This window comes from Nerophis lumbriciformis, linkage group LG36 (assembly GCF_033978685.3).
Source record: "Nerophis lumbriciformis linkage group LG36, RoL_Nlum_v2.1, whole genome shotgun sequence".
Taxonomy (NCBI): Eukaryota; Metazoa; Chordata; class Actinopteri; order Syngnathiformes; family Syngnathidae; genus Nerophis; species Nerophis lumbriciformis.
The window spans coordinates 21050001-21077193 of NC_084583.2; the positions used below are offsets into that span (position 1 = coordinate 21050001).

At 42.3% G+C, this 27193-nt stretch overlaps 1 protein-coding gene across 4 annotated transcripts in view; it reads left to right on the plus strand.

Moving 5' to 3' along the window:
• The window catches only part of LOC133577097 (kinesin-like protein KIF3A), a 53636-nt gene that overhangs the window by 6509 nt on the left and 19934 nt on the right, over positions 1-27193 (plus strand). For 2 of the 4 annotated variants that reach the window (XM_061930660.2, XM_061930657.2), the window contains 7 exons: positions 5879-5943; positions 6005-6055; positions 6133-6261; positions 15218-15292; positions 18948-19030; positions 19119-19220; positions 19347-19481. In XM_061930660.2, the coding sequence (XP_061786644.1) occupies positions 6050-6055; positions 6133-6261; positions 15218-15292; positions 18948-19030; positions 19119-19220; positions 19347-19481 (530 nt within the window). In that variant the 5' untranslated portion in view covers positions 5879-5943; positions 6005-6049. The remainder of the gene's footprint in view (positions 1-5878; positions 5944-6004; positions 6056-6132; positions 6262-15217; positions 15293-18947; positions 19031-19118; positions 19221-19346; positions 19482-27193) is intronic. The other 2 variants (XM_061930658.2, XM_061930659.2) reach the window with 2 other exon arrangements.

Sequence of the window (27193 nt, forward strand, 5' to 3'; positions counted from 1 at the left end):
CATACACATCTAATATATATATATATATATATATGTATATTGATATATATTGATATATATATAATATAATATAATATATAGTATAATATCATATAATATATTGGATAATATATTGTATGAATTATACAAATATAAATATATATATATTTATATAGAGATATATATAATTCCCTTTTGAATGAAAACGCCCCAGGCTAAACGCTCTCCCTGTCTCAGTGCCGTCTCCTTCTACCCGGTATACACGAATTAATATATCTTGGCCACGCATTAGTGGCTAAGAGATATTAATGCGTGATAATATTATTTATCATTATTATAATATTATTGTCATTTCCATTAAGAAAGTGTTGACTATTGTTGCCAATGCCCTCAGATCAGGAGTGCGTTCCTCACACTTTGTGTGCGCAGTTGCAGCAAGCAGAACGATGCTTTTAAGAAGTTAAAAAAAATGTTTTAGAAAGACTAGGCCTATATTTTCGTTAGGTAAAAAAAAATGTTCTGAATTTATTTCAATGAATATTAACTTGTTAACGTTATAATGCTCAAATAGGGACGAGGGCGGGGTGCACAGTGAAGCAGTGAACAATTTCGCGACAAAGATGAACCTTTATTGATTGATCTGCAGCCATGACAAAATATCAGACAATCTCCATTGTCAACGACAGGCAGGAAAATAAAGATGAACACATAGCCTATGTTGTAGGCATAGGCTCATACGTTTTTAAGTTTAAATAAAAAAATAAATACAAAATGTGCCTCATAAGCCTTAGGCTGTCAATCACGTGCACAAATTTAAATTACACAATAACATATGTATGTCATCTCTATTTAAACAAAAATAAATTAAATCAATAATAATAATAAATGACCTGCAACTTATTGGCCAAGGCAAATAGCTGAAGGGGGGAAATCAAACCCATCAGACTGCACTTTATCATCAATCTTGAATTATAATGAAAATAGACGGTCGTGACAAACAAAGCAGGCTAAATATCCTTACATTGTCGCCAATCGGAGATGCGCTTCACTTGAAAGCGAGGCCAAATAATTATTCACACATAGTAGTATATCTCCAATAGAAAAAAACCACAATAAACAACGCAATTGCCTTAATTCCTTTGCATTGTAGTGCGCCCAAACAACACGTAACCATCAAAATTATTTAGCTGACCGAACTCAATATAGGTTAGCAGGGGCGCCGCTAGGGATTTTGGGCCCCATGAAAAGAATCTTTACAGGGCCCCCAACACAGTGTCATTATTTTTTCTGTATTATAATTTCATCATCATTAGGGGCCTCTCTGGGCCCCCCTCCATCATGGGCCCCTAGAATCCGTCTCCTTTACCCCCCCCTTTTCGGCGCCCCTGTAGGTCAGACATGGGCTTATTTGGTATAGCCTAGGTCAGTGGTTCTCAAATGGGGGTACACGTACCCCTGGGGGTACTTGAAGGTATGCCAAGGGGTACGTGAGATATTTTTAAAATATTCTAAAAATAGCAACAATTCAAAAATCCTTTATAAATATATTTATTGAATAATACTTCAACAAAATATGAATGTAAGTTCATAAACTGAACATCAAATCAAGTAGGCTATTCCATTCATTACAATGCAACAATGCATTATTCAGTGTTGACAGCTAGATTTTTTGTGGACATGTTCCATAAATATTGATGTTAAAGATTTCTTTTTTTGTGAAGAAATGTTTAGAATTAAGTTGATGAATCCAGATGGATCTCTATTACAATCCCCAAAGAGGGCATTTAAGTTGATTATTACTTCTATGTGTAGAAATCTTTATTAGGGCCCGCACGGCCCATTGCAAAAGGACTCCCACAGGGAGTCCTTATGCAATGGGACATAAGGACCTATTGAATTTCTAAGGTTTTATTATTATTATTATTATTATTATTATTATTATACCGGCCGCCTCTTCGAGCACTAATTTGACCCACTTAACATGCTTCAAAACTCACCATATTTTACCCACCCATCAGGACCTGCGAAAATTGTCTTTTAATAAAAAAAACAAACCACAAAAATCAAAATTGCGCTCTAGCGCCCCCTAGGAAATAAAAAAACTAGACTGCCTGTAACTCCCACTAGGAAGGTCGGAAAGACATGAAACAAAATCCTCTATGTAGGTCTGACTCACACCTAACTTTCATAATGGTACATTCTCGGGCTAAAATCTACAGGAAGTTGGCAATTCCCCCTTCAAGACAAGAAAGTACTAAAAAAAGTCACTTTTGCCTCTTTCAGCTGTAATTTGACCCCCTTAACATGCTTCAAAACTCACCAAACTGAACACACACATCAGGACTGGCTAAAACTGTGCTCTAATGAAAAAACCTAACCCCACATTTAAAAATTGTGCTCTACAGCAATTTCTTAATAAAACGCACAAAAAACTGCTCCTCGGATGAAATATCTGACTAAACTGCCTGTAACTCCCACTGGGAAGGTCGGAGAGACATGAAACAAAAACCTCTATGTAGGTCTCACTTAGACCTACATTTCATAAATTGACAACCCCCAGCAAAAATATACAGGAAGTTTGCTATTCCCCCTTCAACACAACATTTTTGTAAAAACCCGTCACCTTTCTTCAAACATTATCTCCTCTGAGCGTGTTTGTTGTTTCGGCTTCAAACTAACACAGGAGAGAGATTGAACCCTTCTGATTAAAAGTTGGTGAAAGAGTTGTGATACCTGCTCCGGTTTTGATTTTATGACCCTTCAAAGACCCGCTGCACTGATGCTCCTGCGGTGCTGTTTTTTTAAGATGGCTGCTCAAAAGCAGGAAGCACCAACGTGCCCACACAATGCAGACAAGGTAGGTACACTAGACAAAAGTCTTGGGACACTTCAGACTACAAGTAGACAAAAGTATTGGGACACTTAGGACTAGCACCTGCCAAATACGCGGGCCCGTCCAACGCTGCTTGCAGCTTTAATTTATAATTGAATCATCCATCCATCCATCCATTTTCTACCGCTTATTCCCTTTGGGGTCACGGGGGGCGCTGGAGCCTATCTCAGCTACAATCGGGCGGAAGGCGGGGTACACCCTGGACAAGTCGCCACCTCATCGCAGGGCCAACACAGATAGACAGACAACATTCACACTCACATTCACACACTAGGGCCAATTTAGTGTTGCCAATCAACTTATCCCCAGGTGCATGTCTTTGGAAGTGGGAGGAAGCCGGAGTACCCGGAGGGAACCCACGCAGTCACGGGGAGGACATGCAAACTCCACACAGAAAGATCCCGAGCCCGGGATTGAACCCAAGACTACTCAGGACCTTCGTATTGTGAGGCAGATGCACTAACCCCTCTACCACCGTGAAGCCCTATAATTGAATCACTTGTTTATTTTTCAACAAGTTTTTAGTTATTTTTAGTTATTTTTTTCCAAGAGCTTTGGGTTATGACCGAAAGGACAAGATCACGGGTACAAGCGGCCGAAATGAGTTTCCTCCGCCGGGTGGCGGGTCTCTCCCTTAGAGATAGGGTGAGAAGCTCTGTCATCCGGGAGGAGCTCAAAGTAAAGCCGCTGCTCCTCCACATGGAGAGGAGCCAGATGAGGTGGTTCGGGCATCTGGTCAGGATGCCACCCGATCGCCTCCCTCGGGAGGTGTTTAGGGCACGTCCGACCGGTAGGAGGCCACGGGGAAGACCCAGGACACGTTGGGAAGACTTTGTCTCCCGGCTGGCCTGGGAACGCCTCGGGATCCCACGGGAAGAGCTGGACGAAGTGGCTGGGGAGAGGGAAGTCTGGGCTTCCCTGCTTAGGCTGCTGCCCCCGCGACCCGACCTCGGATAAGCGGAAGAAGATGGATGGATGGATGGATAGTTCAAGAAAGACCACAACAAATGAGCAATATTTAGCACTGTTATACAATTTAATAAATCAGAAACTGATGACATAGTGCTGTATTTTACTTCTTTATCTCTTTTTTTCAACCAAAAATGCTTTGCTCTGATTAGGGGGTACTTGAATTAAAGACATTTTCACAGGGGGTACATCACTGAAAAAAGGTTGAGAACCACTGGGCCACTTGTTGAAACCCTTTACCCGAGACTATATCAAACGGGCGCATATCATTAGTGCACAGGTCCACACATGCATCTGTAAGCCTTGTTTTAACATCCTGTGGCACTCTTCTGGGATCACGGCGGACGAAACTGCCCATGCTGTTTGTGGAGATTCGGGGTTTTGCACAAATGTGATGCACCATGTTTGATGTCCCGGTTTTATGACTGTCGTAGACGTACACAGCGTCGCAGCTCTTGCAACTCACGTAGCCAGCATTACTATCATCCTGATTTACAACCTCATAAAAACGAGTCCACGCTGAACTTTTCTGGCCTTTTTTTTCCCCTGGTCTTTAGTATTCCCTTTTTTAGTTTGTCGCGTACCACGTTTGCTGCCGGTGTTGCCATTTTTTTTTTCTTCTTCTGATGTGGCGTGCTGCAGGTGCCTGTGGCTGCTGCAGGTGCCTGATGATAAATAATTGCCTGTTTCAAAGAGTGCTGCTCGTTTTTCGTATGTGGCTAACAACATTTAACTATGTATATATATATATATTTGTGTACATATATATATATATATATATATATATATATATATATGTACATATACATGTATATATATATATATATATATATATATATATATATATATATATATGTATATATACATATATGTATGTATATATATATATACATACATACATACATACATATACATACATATATATATATATATATACATATATATATATGTGTATATATATATATATATATGTATATATATGTATGTGTGGGAAAAAATCACAAGACTATTTCATCTCTACAGGCCTGTTTCATGAGGGGGGGTACCCTCAATCGTCAGGAGATTTTAATGGGAGCATTCGCATACCATGGTTTATATAGGGCACAGAGTGGGTAGGTACAGGCTGGCCTAGGGGCGTGGTGATTGGCTCATGTGTTACCTAGGAGGTGTTTCCGTCTATGGCGGCATGTTGTTACAATTTCGCTGCGCTTGTTGAGGGATGGCGGGTCTGGACGGTAAATAATAAACAGTTTCTCTTTCAAGCATAGGTTGCATCTTTTATTACCACTATTGTAAGGTGTACTGGATGCAAGAATTTGCCATGTTATTGAATATTCAACATTATTGTCTTTGAGGTCCCAAATGTGTTTGCTGAGTTCTGTGGTATTTCGCAGGTTTTTGTTCCTGAAAGAAGCCTTGTGATTGTTCCATCTGGTTTTGAATTCTCCCTCGGTTAATCCTACATATGTGTCGGATGTGTTAATGTCCTTGCGTATTACCTTAGATTGGTAGACAACTGATGTTTGTAAGCACCCCCCGTTGAGGGGGCAATCAGGTTTCTTTCGACAATTACATCCTTTGTTGGTTTTGGAGTCGCTCTGTCTGAGGGCCGACGGCTCATTTGCAATTGTTTTGTTGTGGTTTGAGATGATTTGTCGTATATTGTTCATGCAGCTGTAGCTCAATTTAATGTTGTTCTTGTTGAATACTTTTCTTAGGATGTTGTCTTTGGGAAAGTGTTTGTCAATCAGATTGAGGAATCTGTGTCCAATGTTCGTTGAGACGTTTTATGTATATATGTATATATATATATATTTGTGTACATATATATATATATATATATATATATATATATATATATGTACATATACATGTAAATAATTGTTGTGGGTTACTTGTTTGTGGGGGAAAAGAACATTTGACATGTATTTAATTGTATTTCTGGAACGTACTGTATAAGTCAAAAATTCAAAAAACAAATGTTAAAAAAAAAAAGAAGTTGTTTGTTATATATTATATCGTTTTTTTTCCCCTCAGGAGGGAATGAGAGTGTCTTCATTCATGAAGATGGACAACATGTGGAGTACATATCAAAAGATGAGGTACTTTTCCATGTGATTGCGTTACAAAGTTAGCCTCCTCTTCACTTTCATCTCCAAACAGAAACTGCAGTCCTTCTCATTCCACCAAGCTGTGACTATAGACAACATGCAGGTAACCACACGGCTTTTTTTTCATTTGAGTCCCACTACACCATAGAAGCGCTTAAAGTGAGCATTTGATATGAACAGAGGTGCCAGCAGAAGCTTCTGCAGCCTCTTGCTGAGTCCGTATGCGGAGGCTACAGTGGGTCGCTGCTCCTATGTGGAGCCTCCACGGAGAACATCTGCACTCTCATTGACCATGACGTCATTAAGCAGGTGCAGTGCAAAACGCATGTGTTCAATTTGTGTAGCGTTGCATCAATTGTCCACTGGGACCATCCAACAACCATTTATGTGTTTCCTAATGCATTATAAGGTCATTGTTCAGAGTTCCAAGATCCTTAATTTTAAATGTCAACTTTTGCACACACACACCTCACTTTGTAGATATGCCTACTTGTCACACAAGTGTAAATAAATGTAAATACAGGTAAAAGCCAGTAAATTAGAATATTTTGAAAAACTTGATTTATTTCAGTAATTGCATTCAAAAGGTGTAACTTGTACATTATATTTATTCATTGCACACAGACTGATGCAATCAAATGTTTATTTCATTTAATTTTGATGATTTGAAGTGGCAACAAATGAAAATCCAAAATTCCGTGTGTCACAAAATTAGAATATTACTTAAGGCTAATACAAAAAAGGGATTTTTAGAAATGTTGGCCAACTGAAAAGTATGAAAATGAAAAATATGAGCATGTACAATACTCAATACTTGGTTGGAGCTCCTTTTGCCTCAATTACTGCGTTAATGCGGCGTGGCATGGAGTCGATGAGTTTCTGGCACTGCTCAGGTGTTATGAGAGCCCAGGTTGCTCTGATAGTGGCCTTCAACTCTTCTGCGTTTTTGGGTCTGGCATTCTGCATCTTCCTTTTCACAATACCCCACAGATTTTCTATGGGGCTAAGGTCAGGGGAGTTGGCGGGCCAATTTAGAACAGAAATACCATGGTCCGTAAACCAAGCATGGGTAGATTTTGCGCTGTGTGCAGGCGCCAAGTCCTGTTGGAACTTGAAATCTCCATCTCCATAGAGCAGGTCAGCAGCAGGAAGCATGAAGTGCTCTAAAACTTGCTGGTAGACGGCTGCGTTGACCCTGGATCTCAGGAAACCGAGTGGACCGACACCAGCAGATGACATGGCACCCCAAACCATCACTGATGGTGGAAACTTTACACTAGACTTCAGGCAACGTGGATCCTGTGCCTCTCCTGTCTTCCTCCAGACTCTGGGACCTCGATTTCCAAAGGAAATGCAAAATTTGCATGGTTGGGTAATGGTTTGGGGTGCCATGTCATCTGCTGGTGTCGGTCCACTCTGTTTCCTGAGATCCAGGGTCAACGCAGCCGTCTACCAGCAAGTTTTAGAGCACTTCATGCTTCCTGCTGCTGACCTGTTCTATGGAGATGGAGATTTCAAGTTCCAACAGGACTTGGCGCCTGCACACAGCACAAAATCTACCCGTGCCTGGTTTACGGACCATGGTATTTCTCTTCTAAATTGGCCCGCCAACTCCCCTGACCTTAGCCCCATAGAAAATCTGTGGGGTATTGTGAAAAGGAAGATGCAGAATGCCAGACCCAAAAACGCAGAAGAGTTGAAGGCCACTATCAGAGCAACCTGGGCTCTCATAACACCTGAGCAGTGCCAGAAACTCATCGACTCCATGCCACGCCGCATTAACGCAGTAATTGAGGCAAAAGGAGCTCCAACCAAGTATTGAGTATTGTACATGCTCATATTTTTCATTTTCATACTTTTCAGTTGGCCAACATTTCTAAAAATCCTTTTTTTGTATTAGCCTTAAGTAATATTCTAATTTTGTGACACACGGAATTTTGGATTTTCATTTGTTGCCACTTCAAATCATCAAAATTAAATGAAATAAACATTTGAATGCATCAGTCTGTGTGCAATGAATAAATATAATGTACAAGTTACACCTTTTGAATGCAATTACTGAAATAAATCAAGTTTTTCAAAATATTCTAATTTACTGGCTTTTACCTGTAGATAAATATAAACACAAGCAAACACTACATGAACTTTAACTTTGGAACTGTAACATAACTTCCAGTGTGAAGTCTTCTTCTTTTTAGAAGTTCTTCTTTCTTCTTTTTAACACACCTTGCTGAGCATAGGGAGCAACCAAAGGATGTAGCCCATAAATGTGTTGTGATTTTTGTTTGTCTTTTATGGGATACCACAAAAAGTTCCTAGTGATGGCAAAACAGGAACAGAGCGATGATAACTATAGAAAAATGGATGGGATGGAATTTCTTGTGACATATTTCAGTTCAAAAACCAATTCCATTCACTATAATTCTTAAATGCGAACCTAAATACATTTATTATACACTGCAGGGCCACAACCTGGGACCCCCATTTTTCCCAGGGCCATTAAGTCACAACCCGCTTTTATTGAAATCAAACCAATATCCAGTTTTCTTTTTACAAAACCCAAAAACCAGTGAAGTTGGCACGTTGTGTAAATCATAACAGAATACAAGGATTTGCAAATCCTTTTCAACCTATATTCAATTGAATAGACTGCACAGACAAGATACTTAACATTCGAACTGGTAAACTTTGTTACTTTTTGCAAATATTAGCTCATTTGGAATTTGATGCCTGCAACATGTTTCAAAAAAGCTGGCACAAGTGGCAAAAAAAAGACTGATAAAGTTGAGGAATGCTCATCAAACACTTATTTGGAACATCCCACAGGTGTGCAGGCTAATTGGGAACAGGTGGGTGCCATGATTGGGTATAAAAGCGGCTTCCATGAAATGCTCAGTCATTCACAAACAAGGACGGGGCGAGGGTCACCACTTTGTCAACAAATGCCTGAGCAAATCGTCAAACAGTTTAGAACAACATTTTTCAATCCAGCTATTGCAAGGGATTTAGGGATTTCACCATCATCAAAAGGTTAAAATAATCTAAAGAAATCACTGCACGTAAGCGGCAAGGCCGAAAACCAACATTGAATGCCTGTGACCTTCGAGCCCTCAGGCGGCACTGCATCAAAAAGCCACATCAGTGTGTAAAGGACATCACCACATGGGCTCAGGAACACTTCAGAAAACCACTGTCAGTAACTACAGTTCATCGCTACATCTGTAAATGCATGTTAAAACTCTACAATACAAAGCAAAAGCCATTTCTCAACAACACCCAGGAACGCCGCTGGCTTCGCTGGGCCCAAGTTCATCTAAGATGGACTGGTGCGAAGTGTAAAAGTGTTCTGTGGTCTGACGAGTCCACATCTCAAATTATTTTCGGAAACTGTGGATGTCGTGTCTTCCTGACCAAAGAGGAAAAGAACCATCCGGATTGTTATAGGCGCAAAGTGTAAAAGGCAGCATGTGTGATGGTATGGGGGTGTATTAGTGCCCAAGACATGGGTAACTTACACATCTGTGAATGCACCATTAATGCTGACAGGTATATACAGCTTTTTGAGCAACATATGTTGCCATCCAAGCAACGTCTTTTTCATGGACGCCCCTGCTTATTTCAGCAAGACAATACCAAGCTACATTCTGCACGTGTTACAACAGCGTGGCTTCGGAGTAAAAGAGTGCGGGTACTAGACTGGCCTGTCTGTAGTCCAGACCTGTCTCCCATTGAAAATGTGTGGCGCATTATGAAGCCTAAAATACCTTAACGGAGACCCCCGGACTGTTGAACAACTTATGCTGTATATCAAGCAAGAATGGGAAAGAATTCCACCTGAAAAGCTTCAAAAATTGGTCTTCTCAGTTCCCAAACGTTTACTGAGTGTTGTTAAAAGGAAAGGCCATGTAACACAGTGGTAAAAATGCCCCTGTGACAACTTTTTTGCAATGTGTTGCTGCCATTAAATTCTAAGTTAATGATTATTTGCACAAAAAAACAAGTTTCTCAGTTCGATCATGAAATATGTTGTCTTTGCAGTCTATTCAATTGAATATAAGTTGAAAAGGATTTGCAAATCATTGTATTCCGTTTTAAGTTACGAATTATACAAAGTGCCAACTTCACTGCTTTTGGGTTTTGTAAATGCTTAGCAGATTAATAAAGAAATGAGGGAATGATGCTTGAAAATAATTAATATAAAGCTTAATTGAATAACAAAATGGCACTGAATTTGTCCACAAAATGTGGTCTTTCACATATATATATATATATATATTTATCTGTGCATTTATTATATACAAATGAGGAATATGCCTATCCAAAAAGGTTTTTATTATAGATTATGTACATTAAACATTTTGGTGTCATTCTTGACTAGCTGTCTCTGACGTGACCCCCTAGTGGGTCAGCACCCAGCAGTACACAACGCCTTTTAATACCTAAAAAGTCTGCAAAACAGCATGCCCTGTGCTTGTGTTGATAGCACCGTTACTGATATGGTGGTTGGAGTTGATGACCCTCGGTTTATTTGTGCTGTGTGCGCAGCTAATAAAAGAGCACTCCCTTAAAGCAAGTTGAAGCTTGCTTCTGAACATTTCCTCTGCGACCAAGGCTCGCTACAGTATGCTGTAATCGAATGCAGTTTTTGCACTATGCTGACATTATATACTTGACTACCACATTATTCTCACATAGTACAACAGTTTATAAGCTTAGTCTCTTAACTTAAAACACTTGTATCTCAAATCTCCCATTAAAATTAAGTGAAATCGGTTGAAATGGTACTTGGCCCCCACAGCACTATTTAAGCATGGAAAAAGCCTTTTAAAAAATTAAAAACGAACTTTTAGATAAGCAGTATTGTATAAAAACAATACAACATAATGCACTACTAAGAACTACAGTGGTTTTATGAAGTAGTGTAATAATTATGTACAAAATCTCTCCCCCAGTGTGAGTCCCACAAGTCCTGGGAAGAGCCAAAATGAGAATAATTTCAAAAATACCCCCCCGGAATGACTCACATGGGAGCGACGAAGAAAAAGGCAAAAACAGGCCAAAATGTGAAAAATGCCAAAAATGGTCAAAAATCCCTCCCCGGATGTGAGACCCACTAGTCCCGGGAAGAGCCAAAATGAGAAAAATATCAAAAATACCCCCCAGATTGACTCACAAGGGAGCGACGAAGAAAAAGGCAAAAACAGGCCAAAATGTGAAAAATGCCAAAAATGGTCAAAAATCCCTCCCCGGGTGTGAGTCCCACAAGTCCCGGGAAGAGCCAATATGTCAAAAATACCCCCCGGAATGACTCACATGGGAGCGGCGAAGAAAAAGTCAAAAACAGGCCAAAATGGGAAAAATACCGAAAAGGGTCAAAAATCCCTCCCCGGGTTTGAGTCTCACAAGTCCCGGGACGAGCCAAAATGAAAAAAAAAAGTCAAAAATACCGCCCAGGATGACTCACAAGGGAGCGACGAAGAAAAAGGCAAAAACAGGCCAAAATGTGAAAATTGCCAAAAATGGTCAAAAATCCCTCCCCGGGTGTGAGTTCCACAAGTCCCGGGAAGAGCCAATATGTCAAAAATACCCCCCGGAATGACTCACATGGGAGCGGCGCAGAAAAAGTCAAAAACAGGCCAAAATGGGAAAAATACCGAAAAGGGTCAAAAATCCCTCCCCGGTTTTGAGTCCCACAAGTCCCAGGACGAGCCAAAATGAAAAAAAAAAGTCAAAAATACCGCCCAGGATGACTCACAAGGGAGCGACGAAGAAAAAGGCAAAAACAGGCCAAAATGTGAAAATTGCCAAAAATGGTCAAAAATCCCTCCCCGGGTGTGAGTCCCACTAGTCCCGGGAAGAGCCAAAATGAGAAAAATGTCAAAAAAATACCCCCTGGAATGACTCACAGGGGAGCGACGAAGAAAAAGGCAAAAACAGGCCAAAATGTGAAAAATGCCAAAAATGGTCAAAAATCCCTCCCCGGGTGTGAGTTCCACAAGTCCCGGGAAGAGCCAATATGTCAAAAATACCCCCCGGAATGACTCACATGGGAGCGGCGAAGAAAAAGTCAAAAACAGGCCAAAATGGGAAAAATACCGAAAAGGGTCAAAAATCCCTCCCCGGGTTTGAGTCCCACAAGTCCCGGGACGAGCCAAAATGAAAAAAAAAGTCAAAAATACCGCCCAGGATGACTCACAAGGGAGCGACGAAGAAAAAGGCAAAAACAGGCCAAAATGTGAAAATTGCCAAAAATGGTCAAAAATCCCTCCCCGGGTGTGAGACCCACTAGTCCCGGGAAGAGCCAAAATGAGAAAAATATCACAAATACCCCCCAGATTGACTCACAAGGGAGCGACGAAGAAAAAGGCAAAAACAGGCCAAAATGTGAAAAATGCCAAAAATGGTCAAAAATCCCTCCCCGGGTGTGAGTTCCACAAGTCCCGGGAAGAGCCAATATGTCAAAAATACCCCCCGGAATGACTCACATGGGAGCGGCGAAGAAAAAGTCAAAAACAGGCCAAAATGGGAAAAATACCGAAAAGGGTAAAAAATCCCTCCCCGGGTTTGAGTCCCACAAGTCCCGGGACGAGCCAAAATGAAAAAAAAAGTCAAAAATACCGCCCAGGATGACTCACAAGGGAGCGACGAAGAAAAAGGCAAAAACAGGCCAAAATGTGAAAATTGCCAAAAATGGTCAAAAATCCCTCCCCGGGTGTGAGACTCACTAGTCCCGGGAAGAGCCAAAATGAGAAAAATATCAAAAATACTCCCCGGAATGACTCACAGGGGAGCGACGAAGAAAAAGGCAAAAACAGGCCAAAATGTGAAAAATGCCAAAAATGGTCAAAAATCCCTCCCCGGGTGTGAGTTCCACAAGTCCCGGGAAGAGCCAATATGTCAAAAATACCCCCCGGAATGACTCACATGGGAGCGGCGAAGAAAAAGGCAAAAACAGGCCAAAATGTGAAAAATGCCGAAAAGGGTCAAAAATCCCTCCCCGGGTTTGAGTCCCACAAGTCCCGGGAAGAGCCAAAATGAAAAAAAAAAGTCAAAAATACCGCCCAGGATGACTCACAAGGGAGCGATGAAGAAAAAGGCAAAAACAGGCCAAAATGTGAAAATTGCCAAAAATGGTCAAAAATCCCTCCCCGGGTGTGAGACCCACTAGTCCCGGGAAGAGCCAAAATGAGAAAAATATCAAAAATACCCCCCAGAATGACTCACAAGGGAGCGACGAAGAAAAAGGCAAAAACAGGCCAAAATGTGAAAAATGCCAAAAATGGTCAAAAATCCCTCCTCGGGTGTGAGTCCCACAAGTCCCGGGAAGAGCCAATATGTCAAAAATATCCCCCGGAATGACTCACATGGATGCGACGAAGAAAAAGGCAAAAACAGGCCAAAATGTGAAAAATGCCAAAAATGGTCAAAAATCCCTCCCCGGGTGTGAGTCCCACTAGTCCCGGGAAGAGCCAATATGTCAAAAAATACCCCCCGGAATGACTCACAAGGGAGCGACGAAGAAAAAGGCAAAAACAGGCCAAAATGTGAAAAATGACAAAAATGGTCAAAAATCCCTCCCCGGGTGTGAGTCCCACAAGTCCCGGGAAGAGCCAATATGTCAAAAATACCCCCCGGAATGACTCACATGGGAGCGGCGAAGAAAAAGGCAAAAACAGGCCAAAATGTGAAAAATGCTGAAAATGGTCAAAAATCCCTCCCCGGGTTTGAGTCCCACAAGTCCCGGGAAGAGCCAAAATGAAAAAAAAAGTCAAAAATACCACCCAGGATGACTCACAGGGGAGCCGGAAACTGCTTCGCCATCAAACACAGCGTTTCCATATTTTCATGGATAAATGTCCACTGTTTGGATATTACTTTAACATTAATGTGTGAATGTGAGTGTGAATGTTGTCTGTCCATCTGTGTTGGCCCTGTGATGAGGTGGCGACTTGTCCAAGGTGTATCCCGCCTTCCGCCCGAATGCAGCTGAGATAGGCTCCAGCACCCCCCGCGACCCCAAAAGGGACAAGTGGTAGAAAATGGATGGGATGGATGGCTGGCGTTAGACTCATTCTGCTTCAGTACGGTGCAGACAGAGCAGTGAAAACAGTCAAACTGCTTTGCCAAGGTGGCGACACGCCTGGCCATGTTTTTGACAATTTTCTTTCTTTAATTCTTTAATTCTTTCTTTAATTCCCGGGCGCGGCCACCGCTGCTGCCCACTGCTCCCCTCACCTCCCAGGGGGTGATCAAGGGTGATGGGTTAAATGCAGAGAATAATTTCGCCACACCTAGTGTGTGTGTGACAATCATTGCTACTTTAACTTTTTAACTTTTACTTTAATTCAATGAATATGATCTGTTTCTTCTTCTCAGCACTTTCTTCCTTCCCATGGATGGAAAAACAGAGTTATGACCACCTCTAGCTATAAGCTAATGCTAGCGATAAGACCGGGTGTTTTGGGCGAGGTTCACTTGTGACATTTGCTGCACCAAATAGTGGCGGGAATGCCTGGAACTCAAATTTTAGCTTGCAACTGAAAGCATAACAATTACACTGAGAGACAACTCTTATCTCAAAACATTGTTAAGTTGAGGTATTACTGTATTTATAAATGATTACTGAGGAAAAACGGCCTATTTTGGTGCCAAAAAAGCCCAAATGGTCAAGTTTTGTCCGTAATATCATCAAAATGTTCAGAGAATCTGGAGAATTCACTGCACGTAAGCGGCAAGGCCGAAAACCAACATTGAGTGCCCGTGACCTTCGATCTCTCAGGCGGTACTGCATCAAAAAGCGGCATCAGTGTGTAAAGGATATCACCACGTGGGCTCAGGAACACTTCAGAAACCCACTGTCAGTAACTACAGTTGGTCGCTACATCTGTAAGTGCAAGTTAAAACTCTACTATGCAAGGCGAAAACCGTTTATCAACAACACCCAGAGCTGCCGTCTGCTTTGCTGGGCCTGAGCTCATCTAAGATGGACTGATACAAAGTGGAAAAGTGTTCTGTGGTCTGACGAGTCCACATTTCAAATTGTTTTCCGACAAATAAAAACACGTTTTGATAAAAAACTAATCTTCACATTTTTAGGGTTTACTTCTCTTTACACTTGCATGCCAGTTAGGGGAATGTTCCATTGTTAAGTTGAGCGTCACTTGTTTTCATGGTGGTCGCACTTTCACCCTGCAGCAAACAAATCATTAGAAATGCACACAAACATTGTGGTGTTTATGACAAACTGTATGTTTGCTTTTTGTAGGTGTTGACAAACGTGCTGAGGCATGTGATGTCAAAAGTGAAGAAGGAGCTGTTCATCTCCGTGTCCTTTCTTCAGGTTTGTTTATGTGACTCTAAAGCACACCATCATGGATTAGGGTTCTACGGTATACCGGTACTAATGAAGGAAAAACGACGCTATACTGCCTTTGAAAAATACCGGTACTTTTAAAAATATGTATTCACATTAGAGATGCGCGGATAGGCAATTATTTCATCCGCAACCGCATCAGAAAGTCGTCAACCATCCGCCATCCACCCGATGTAACATTTGATCAGAACTGCACACGCCCGCACCCGCCCGCACCCGCCCGTTGTTATATATCTAATATAGACGATGCAAGGCATTAGTGAGGATATAAAGCTTTTGCCTGTTAAAGAAAGGAGACTGATCCAATGCAGTGCAGACATTCGCGTGCCACGCTGTCACGACCCAGACGCACACCAGTGCGCAATCATATGGGAGCCGCGCTGAGCGCACCTCCAAGCGCGTCTCGCTGCCGGCGACGGCCGCGTATGAGCCCGACGCTCCAGCGCCATCCATTTTCAGGGCTAGTTGATTCGGCAGGTGGGTTGTTACACACTCCTTAGCGGGTTCCGACTTCCATGGCCACCGTCCTAGCTGCTGTCTATATCAACCAGGGTGAGCCCCACCCCTTTCGTGAGCGCACTGCGCGCGGAGTGACCCCTGTTACGCGCCCCCGGCAACGGGGGTGGCGGGCAGGTAAGCTGCGCGGGCGGAGCGCGCGGAGTGACCCCTGTTACGAGCCCCCGGCCACGGGGGTGACGGGCAGGTAAGCTGCTTACCTGCTGCGCGTGACGCCGGCCGCGGCGAAGGCGGACGAGGCGGGGTGTCGGTGCGGTGGGCGCGGTAGTTTTTCGTATGTGGGTAACAACATTTAACTATGTATATATATTTCCCAATTGGTTTAACTGCCACCCGCCTGAATCTATTTAAAATCTAATTTTTTTTTATTTCAACCACCCGACCCGACCCGACCCGCGGATAAAATCTAATTTTTTTAAATTTCATCCGCCCGATCCGCGGATAATCCGCGGACTCCGCAGTTGTGCCTGCAAACCGCGCATCTCTAATTCACATGCTGCCATGCGGCGGTGACGCACAGAGCCGAGGCGCAGTATGTTAAGTGTGTCAAAACGCACACACAGAGCACATACAAGTGGAAACAGGGTGGAGAGGAAGAATGGCAAAACACATGATTTACTAGAGATGTCTGATAATGGCTTTTTTGCCGATATCTGATATTCCGATATTGTCCAAGTCTTAATTATCGATTCCGATATCAAGCGATATCGATACATACAGTGGTGGAATGAACAAATTATTATGCCTCATTTTGTTGTGATTCCCCGCTGGATGCATTAAACAATGTAACAAGGTTTTCCAAAATAAATCAACTCAAGTTATGGAAAAAAAAAATGCCAACATGGCACTGCCATATTTATTATTGAAGTCACAAAGTGCATTATTTTTTTTAACATGCCTCAAAACAGCAGCTTGGAATTTGGGACATGCTCTCCCTGAGAGAGGATGAGGAGGTTGAGGTGGGCGGGGTTGGGGTGGGGGTTAGCGGGGGGGTGTATATTGTAGCATCCCAAAAGAGTTAGTGCTGCAAGGGGTTCTGGGTATTTGTTCTGTTGTGTTTATGTTGTGTTACGGTGCGGATGTTCTCCCGAAATGTGTTTGTCATTCTTGTTTAGTGTGGGTTCACAGTGTGGCGCATATTTGTAACAGTGTTAAAGTTGTTTATACGGCCACCCTCAGTGTGACCTGTATGGCTGTTGACCAAGTATGTGTGTGAAAAGCCGTAGATATTATGTGACTGGGCCGGCATGCAAAGGCAGTGCTTTTAAGGTTTATTGGCGCTCTGTACTTCTCCCTACGTCCGTGTACACAGCGGCCTTTTAAAAAGTCATACATTTTACTTTTTGAAACCGATACCGATAATTTCCGATATTACATTTTTCAGCATTTATATCGGCAGTCCGACATTATCGGACATCTCTAACTTTTACTGTTTATTAAAGATGGTGCGGGAAGCACAAAATGTGGGGTATGTTCGAAATGTTCTCCCTTTTCTGTCTACACACTGTCTGCTTGTAAGTACTCTGTGATTGTGCGCTGCCGAACATGCTCGACTGCTCGTAAAACCAGCAATGTCGCGATGTGACGACGACGTGCCGTCATGCTTGTAAAAAAAAAAAATTATGGCGAACTGGTATTTTTTAAACAGAGTATAGTACCGTTTTTTATTCATTAGTACTGCGATACTATCAGAGGTGGGTAGAGTAGCCAGAAATTGTACTCAAGTAAGAGTACTGTCACTTTAGAGGTTTATTACTCAAGTAAAAGTAAGGAGTAGTCACCCAAATATTTACTTGAGTAAAAGTAAAAAGTATGTTGTGAAAAAACTACTCAAGTACTGAGTAACTGATGAGTAACATACACACACATATCATATAAATATATATATATATACAGTATATAATTTATATTTATTTATTTTGCCGTTTTTGTTGACATGTTAAAGGTGTTTTAATGAATATACATGCATGTTTAACACATATAGATTCCTTTCTTTCATGAAGACAAGAATATAAGTTGGTGTATTACCTGATTCTGATGACTTGCATTGATTGTAATCAGACAGTAGTGATGATAACGTCCACGTTTTCAAATGGAGGAGAAAAAAAGTTCCTCCTTTCTGTCTAATACCACATGAAAGTGGTTGGTTTTTGGCATCTTATATGTCCAGCTTCCATATTCGTTTTTATACACTTTACAAGAAATACATTGGCGGCAAACTCCGTAGCTTGCTAGCTTGTTTGCGCTGGCTTTCGGAGACTCTTATTTTGAAAGCGCAGTCGCGATGGAGCGGCACTTTTATTGTGAAGACAGGAACTGTGCAGTCAGTCTTTAGGCTTTTGACGGGATGTACGGTTGAAATAAAAAAAGGGTCTTTTTTCCTTCACACTTTTGATTGATTGATTGAAACTTTTATTAGTAGATTGCACAGTACAGTACATATTCCGTACAATTGACCACTAAATGGTAACACCCCGATAAGTTTTTCCAACTTGTTTAAGTCAGGTCATGTGACCGCCTGGCTCTGTTTGATTGGTCCAACGTCACCAGTGACTGCATCTGATTGGTGGAACGGAGTGAAACGTCACCAGTAAGGCAGGCACTTTGAAGGTCTGTCTGACAGACCAAAACAAACAAAGCGTGCAACAGATCGATAAAAATTAGTAGCGAGCTGAATGTAGATAAAAGTATCGGAGTAAAAGTAGCGTTCCTTCTCTATAAATATACTTAAGTAAAAGTAAAAGTATGTTGCATTAAAACTACTCTTAGAAGTACAATTTATCGCAAAAGTTACTCAAGTAGATGTAGCGCGTTACTACCCACCTCTGGATACTATACAAGTACCGGTATACCGTACAACCCAAATTCTAACCTAATCCTAGACTATATGTAAGATATACACTTGTAAATAGTTTTTTGAGGGCAATGAGAAACATATGTTTAGTGTATCGTAAGATTTTCTGCTAAAATGAAGCCAATAAAACACTTTTTTGTGGTTATTTGGAAAAGTATCGAAATACATTTTGGTACCGGCACCAAAATATTGGTATGGTACAACCCCAATCATGGACATTTCTAGTGAACATGGTGTGTGTTTTCTTTTCAGTTTAACCCAGACGGGGCTGGTGTGGACCTCCTGAGCCCTGACACCAACACGCTGGGTCTTGTCCGTCATCCAGTCCTGGGAGGGTGAACACCGCAAATCAACCTCAGTGACAAAAGCAGCTTGTGTGTATTTCTCTCTATACTTGGCAAAAATCCCTTTTGTTTTTTTTAGTGTTGTCAGAGATTTAAGCGAGGTGTGCGTGGATTCTGCGGAGGAGGCCTACACGTTGTACAAAACATGCAGGGAAGCACAGGAGGCCAATGAAGCGTTACGGTGGGTCAGATAAACTCTGGTTGTGTAATTGCTGACTCACTCTGATTGCTTACACAACACTGAATTCAAAGTTTGATTGGTGGGATTGTGGAAAAAGGTTAAATGATTAAATGCTTTTGTGTCCAGCAGCTGCTGTTCAATACTCTTCACAATGACGGTGGAGTGGAAAGTCCACGCAGGTGAGGTGGACTTGCAGTTATGCCGCAGCAGGCTACAGCTGTTCAACCTGGTGGGAGGAGCCTGCAAGACTGACCCCACAGGGTTGGTACTACAGCAGACAACATGCCCGACTCGTATTTGCCACTTCTTACTTTAATTAGATCACATTGTCGTCCTCGCTTTTTCCAAGTGGCTGCAAAGTGCATTTGGGTATGTAATGAAGAAAGTAATGATCTATGAAAAGAACCGAACGCTGTTATCAGCATTTAATTGCTCTACGTTTAATTGCTAATCAAGCATTAATGGATGCCGACACGCTGTGCATTACTCTACACTATTTGCCAATAATAAATAAACCCATAAAAGTCAACACATGGCCTGCAGAACTCCAAACACAATAATAAATTGCAAACATAAAACAATAACATGTTGGATTTATCAATTCATTAGTGCACAGTTTGTTTCTTATAGGCCAGCAGCTTCTTGAATATTTTGCACAAAAACAACGACATTAATCCCATTTTAAATACAATAGTTTAATACAATAATAACTAATGATCAATGGTGATGGGTCAAATGCAGAGAATCATTTTGCCACAGCTAGTGTGTGTGTGACAATCATTGGTACTTTAACTTTAACTTGTCAATAAAAAATGACATTTAGTTTTTTGTATGTAATAAATCAGAGGTGTCACATCGCAGTTATGTTTGGCTCCAGGGGGCCGCTTCTAACAGTGAATACTATTATTACACCATTTGTTTATGCATTTTATGAGTACATTTTTTGAAACTTAAGTGTAAATTAAAGCTGCAAGCAGCGCTGGTCGGGCCCGCGTATTTGGCAGGTGCTAGTCCTAAGTGTCCCAATACTTTTGTCCAGTTTTAGTCCCAAGTGTCCCAATACTTTTGGCAAGTTGTAGTCCTAAGTGTCCCAATACTTTTGTCAAGTTGTAGTCCCAAGCGTCCCAATACTTTTGTCCAGTTTTCGGCCTAAGTGTCCCAATACTTTTGTCCAGTTTTCGGCCTAAGTGTCCCAATACTTTTGTCTAGTGTACCTACCTTGTCTGCATTGTGTGGGCACGCCGGTGCTTCCTGCTTTTAAGCAGCCATCTTAAAAAAACAGCAGCGCAGCAGCATCAGCGCAGCGGGTCTTTGAAGGGTCATTAAATCAAAACCGGAGCAGGTATTAAAACGCTGTTCTGTTATTTTATACACAAGGGTTTAATCTCTCTCCTGTGTTAGTTTGAAGGAAGGTGACCGGTTTTTACAAAACATTTGTTTTGAAGGGGGAATAGCAAACTTCCTGTTGATTTTTGCTGGGGGTTGTCAATTTATGAAATGTAGGTCTAAGTGAGACCTACATAGAGGTTTTTGTTTCATGTCTCTCCGACCTTCCCAGTGGGAGTTACAGGCAGTTTTGTCAGTTTTTTCATCCGAGGAGCAGTTTTTTGTGCGTTTCATTAAAAAATTGCGCTAGAGCACAATTTTGAGATTTGGGGTTAGGTTCTTTTATTAGATCACAATTTTTGCCAGTCCTGATGTGTGCGTTCAGTTTGGTGAGCATGTTAAAGGGGTCAAATTACAGCTCAAAGAGGCAAAAGTGACTGTTTTTAGTACTTTTTTGTCTTGAAGGGGGAATTGCCAACTTCCTGTTGATTTTAGCCCGAGAATGTACTATTATGAAATGTAGGTCTAAGTCAGACCTACATAGAGGTTTTTGTTTCATGTCTCTCCAACCTTCCTAGTGGGAGTTACAGGCAGTCTAGTTTTTTTTTTCCCTAGGGGGCGCTAGAGCGCAATTTTGAGTTTTGTGGTTCGTTTTAAAAAAAAAAAAAAGGCAATTTTCGCAGGTCCTGATGTGTGGGTCAAATATGGTGAGTTTTGAAGCATGTTAAGTGGGTCAAATTACAGTTTAATGTGGCGGCGGAAGAATAAAGAATAAAACCTTACAAATTCAATAGGTCCTTATGTCCCATTGCATAAGGACTCCCAAAGGGAGTCCTTATGCAATGGGCCATGCGGGCCCTAAAAATAATAATACAGTAAGTGGCAAAAATTTCACCTCAAAATGTAGTGTATATTACTGTAAATGGAAAAACAGTGAAGTGAATTATTTTTATATAGCGCTTTTTTCTCGTAACTCAATACGATATCTAATAACAATATCTAAGTTACATTTAAAGCAGTGTGGGTGGCACTGGGAGCAGGTGGGTAAAAAGTCTTGCCCAAGGACACAACGGCAGTGACAAGGATGGTGGAAGCGGGGATCGAACCTGGAACCCTCAAGTTGCTGGCACAGCCACTCTACCAACCGAGCTACACCGCCTCAACCGAGCTATACTGCCCCTGTCCTAGCTATACCACCAGTACTGTTGTTTTTATGGTAAAAAAAAAAAATGGCAGTTCAGTTGCCGAAATTTTACTGTAAAATTCACATTTGTTTTTTTTACTGTAAATAAGAAAACTGCAATTTTACAGTGAAATTTTGGCACCTGAGCTGCCAGTTTGTTTGTTATTTAATGCAAATCAATACCTGTAGATTTTTGGTTGTATTACTGTAAATGCCAAAACGGCACCACAGTTTATTACAGTAAAAAAAGTACAGTTTTTTTCATTTAGAGAAAAATGCTGTAAAAACCACAGTAAATTTCACAATTTTACCATGAAATCTATTGCTACTTTTACTTTGCACAATTTGATGGATTACTTGCTTTGAAATCATTATCAATCAATCAATCAATCAATCAATCAATCTTTATTTATATAGCCCTAAATCACAAGTGTCTCAAAGGGCTGCACAAGCCACAACGACATCCTCGGTACAAAGCCCACATACGGGCAAGGAAAAACTCACCCCAGTGGGACGTCGATGTGAATGACTATGAGAAACCTTGGAGAGGACCGCATATGTGGGTAACCCCCCCCCCCCCCTCTAGGGGAGACCGAAAGCAATGGATGTCGAGTGGGTCTGACATAATATTGTGAGAGTCCAGTCCATAGTGGATCCAACATAATAGTAAGAGTCCAGTCCATAGTGGGGCCAGCAGGACACCATCCCGAGCGGAGACGGGTCAGCAGCGTAGAGATGTTCCCAGCCGATGCACAGGCGAGCGGTCCACCCCGGGTCCCGACTCTGGACAGCCAGCACTTCATCCATGGCCACCGGACCTGTGCCCCCCCCCCCCCCCCCTCAAGGAAAAGGGGAGCAGAGGAGAAAAGAAAAGAAACGGCAGATCAACTGGTCTAACAGGGGGGCTATTTAAAGGCTAGAGTATACAAATGAGTTTTAAGATGGGACTTAAATGCTTTATTTAATTATTAGTAGTATTATTAGTGGGAGAAGGAGACGACATGGAGGCAGGGGACGTTGTTAGCTTGCAGCGTGTTTATTGAAATATATAAATATATATGAAATGTGTGATTAACCCAAATGTATATGGTGTGACAATGTGTGGTAAGTATATGAGGAGTGTTACCAGGTCGTTTTGAAGGTGCGTGTTGAGATCGGTGCGGAAGTCCAGAAAGGGAAAAGCAGGCTCAGAGATCCAGGGACAGGCAGGAGGTCAGGGGCAGGAGCGAGGCGTTGTGGTCCAAAGGCAGGCGTGAGGTCGAAATCCAGGAAGGCAGCAGAGAGTCCAGGAGGGATCCAGGGAGACGAGAAACACAGCTCGAAACCAGGGGATGACGACGAGTTGCTGGATGACGACACAAGACAAGACACAGTGAGCACGACGGAGAGGAAACACAAAGAGCGAGGAAGCGCATGAGCAAAGAAGCGAGAGACGTGAGAGGCTTACTGTACAAGTACAGGTAGCTACGTTCTGGCACCGGAACACAAGACACGTTGGCTTATGAAGGCAGGAGACTCATCAAGGGTCAGGTGTGTTGATTGCAGAGTGACTGGTTTTGGGTTTTGTATTTTCAGGAGCTAAAAATACATAGAGAAGTGAAATGTCGGTCATCTGGACACTAAGGACTACTTAAGGACTTAAGACTTTTTTTAAAATTTATTTATATATATTTTTTCTGTCTTGCCTCTTGGTGAGGGCGGTCGCATTTTTTTCCGCTCCCTTCTTCTCCCAGCTTGCTCTCTTTGTTTTGTCTTGTCTGAACTTTTTTGAAGCCTTTTTTTTTGCCCTGTCCTCAAATCTGAACATCAAACATGGATATGATCAGCTGGACTCTCGACGCAATTGACAAAATCTTTTCGAACGAGGAAAAGAGGTTTGGGGGAGCCTGGCTGCCCTGATGGAACCATTGCTGCGGGGTACGTGAGAGGTTCCTGGGACAAATGGAGAATCATGTGCCTCTCAGTCCTTTCCATCAAGGACGTGGAAGACATCTACCTATTTGGAACCGTGATCGCGGGACACCTGCTGATTGGGCTGGGCATTGCTCTGATGTATCGTCAAATTCTTAAGACGATGGCAGCCACTCAAGTGGCCCAAAGGCTGTTGGTCGCAATGGAAGGTTTGGGCTGGGCTGTGGGATCACAGACTGGCGATTTCTGAACTGAATCGCAAGATGGATCACATCATGGAGAAGCTTGCTGAAAAGGAAAATTGAATATGAGAGCAGCCAGCATGGACGAATAGAACAGACAAGTCATTGTATTGTCTGCTCGCGGAAAAAAAACATCCTAATCTACGATTTGACTCCCTCGAATGGCCATGACGCTGTGAACAACAGGAACAGGCTGTTCTGAAAACACCCCCGAGGACACCTCAATGATGGACGCTTTTAACCTACCTCCCTCCTCAACGACACCTGGAGTCGAACTTTTGCTTGCATACAGATCGGCCTCAGTCTATGAACATTACATCATCACACCCAAGCAGAGGTGGGTAGTAACGCGCTACATTTACTCCGTTACATCTACTTGAGTAACTTTTGGGATAAATTGTACTTCTAAGAGTAGTTTTAATGCAACTTACTTTTACTTTTACTTGAGTATATTTATAGAGAAGAAACGCTACTTTTACTCCGCTACTTTTATCTACATTCAGCTCGCTACTCGCTACTAATTTTTATCGATCTGTTAATGCACGCTTTGTTTGTTTTGGTCTGTCAGACAGACCTTCAAAGTGCCTGCCTTACTGGTGACGTTTCACTCCGTTCCACCAATCAGATGCAGTCACTGGTGACGTTGGACCAATCAAACAGAGCCAGGCGGTCACATGACCTGACTTAAACAAGTTGAAAAACTTATTGGGGTGTTACCATTTAGTGGTCAATTGTACGGAATAAGTACTGTACTGTGCAATCTACTAATACAAGTTTCAATCAATCAATCAAAAGTGTGAAGGAAAAAAGACACGTTTTTATTTCAACCGTACATCCCGTCAAAAGCCTAAAGACTGACTGCACAGTTCCTGTCTTCACAATAAAAGTGCCGCTCCATCGCGCCTGCACTTACAAAATAAGAGTCTCCGAAAGCCAGCGCAAACAAGCTAGCAAGCTACGGAATTTGCCGCCAATGTATTTCTTGTAAAGTGTGTGAAAACGAATATGGAAGCTGGACAAATAAAATGCCAAAAACCAACCACTTTCATGTGGTATTAGACAGAAAGGAGGAACTTTTCTTCTCCTCCATTTGAAAACGTGGACGTTATCATCACTACTGTCTGATTACAATCAATGCAAGTCAGCAGAATCAGGTAACACACCAACTTATATTCTTGTCTTCATGAAAGAAAGGAATCCGTATGTTAAACATGCATGTATATTCATTAAAACACCTTTAACATGTAAACAAAAACGGCAAACTAAATAAATATAAATGATATACTGTATATATCAATTTATGTGTATATAAATGTATATATATGAGATAGGCTCCAGCGCCCCCCGCGACCCCGAAGGGAATAAGCGGTAGAAAATGGATGGATGGATGGATATATATATACATATATATATACATATAAATACATACATATATATATATATATGATATGTGTGTGTATGTTACTCATCAGTTACTCAGTACTTGAGTAGTTTTTTCACAACATACTTTTTACTTTTACTCAAGTAAATATTTGGGTGACTACTCATTACTTTTACTTGAGTAATAAATCTCTAAAGTAACAGTACTCTTACTTGAGTACAATTTCTGGCTACTCTACCCACCTCTGCACCCAAGACAATGGGCACATACCCCCCCCCCGCCCCGCCTTCACCACCGCTTGTTTCGCCTCGGGGTGATGGACGGCTGACAGCGCTTCATAGCAGCAGTCGACCTCCAGGGCACCAACTCCCCGCCCCTCTGTTGCGAGTTGTCGTGATTAAATGTAACATGTTTATGTGTGCATTGCATGGAGTTTTTTTCCCCACTCCAGACTAGGCCCCCTTAGGAGCCCAGTCTAGATTGTATTTTTTTACTCATCTTCTTCCCCAGCGTTTTACCTTTTTCTTATCTTTTACGGGGCGCCTTTGGCGACCCATCAGCGCTCCTGTTCTGTAACCCTGTACACTGTTTGTTTGTCTAATCTTGAACGGGTTTGTGCTGAAAACATAGTTTTGTTGTACCTGTGCAATGACAATAAAGTCCTATCTGATCCTAAGGACTACTATTACTTTTATTAATTATGACAGCACATTCATAACTACATAAAGTCCTTCAATACAATAATCCCGGACAGACTCTGCAATAAACTGGACACTCTTGGCCTCCCCCCTCTCACAAACGCCTGGATAAGGGACTTCCTAATGGACCGACCCCAGAATGTGAGACTTGGCCCTCACCTCTCATCCTCCCGCACGCTGAGCATCGGCTCCCCACAGGGCTGTGTGCTGAGCCCCCTCCTCTACTGCCTTTACACCCATGACTGCAGTCCGGCCCACAGTGACAACCTTACCGTCAAGTTCGCCGACGATACCACAGTGGTCGGGCTCATCTCCAGGGGTGACGAGGCTGCCTACAGAGAGGAGGTCCTGAAGCTGACGGCCTGGTCTTCGGAGAACAACCTCGCTCTCAACACCAGCAAGACCAGAGAGATCATCGTCGACTTCAGGAGGAGCAGCACCGACCCTGCCCCCCTCTACATCAACGGCGAGCGTGTAGAGAGGGTCCACACCTTCAGGTACCTTGGAGTCCACATCTCTAATGACTTCTCCTGGACAGTCAACACCACATCAATCATCAAGAAGGCTCAGCAGCGGCTACACTTCCTTAGAGTCCTCGGGAAGTACAACCTGAAGCCTGACCTGCTGCTGACCTTCTACCGCTCGTCCATCGAGAGCCTGCTGACCTACTGTATTACGGTATGGTACGGCAGCTGCACTGCAGCAGACAGGGAGAGGCTGCAAAGAGTGGTCAAGACGGCTCAGAAGATCATCGGCCGCCCTCTCCCCTCTCTGACGGACATCTACACCTCCCGCTGCCTCAACAGAGCCAGTGCCATCATCAAGGACAGCACCCACCCTGGCTCTGACCTGTTCCACCTGCTGCCCTCTGGGAAGCGCTACAGGTGCATTAAAACCAAAACAAACAGGCTAAAGAACAGCTTCTTCCCCAGGGCCATAACCATCCTGAACGGACTGCCCCATTGTCCCTCATAACTGCCTTCTCTTCGGTGCAATAACCCATTCCACCAACCACCCTGTTTTTTTTTGTTTTTTTTTCATGTATATATTCATTTCACACCATATTCATTGCACTTCTACATTTTTTATATTTCTATATATTTGCACATTGTTTTTCTAGCATGCACACATCGCACTGTATGGAATGGCCTCAATCTCGTTACCTTGCGTAATGACAATAAAGCTGATTCTGATTCTGATTCTGATTCTAACACGGAACGATGAAAAACGAG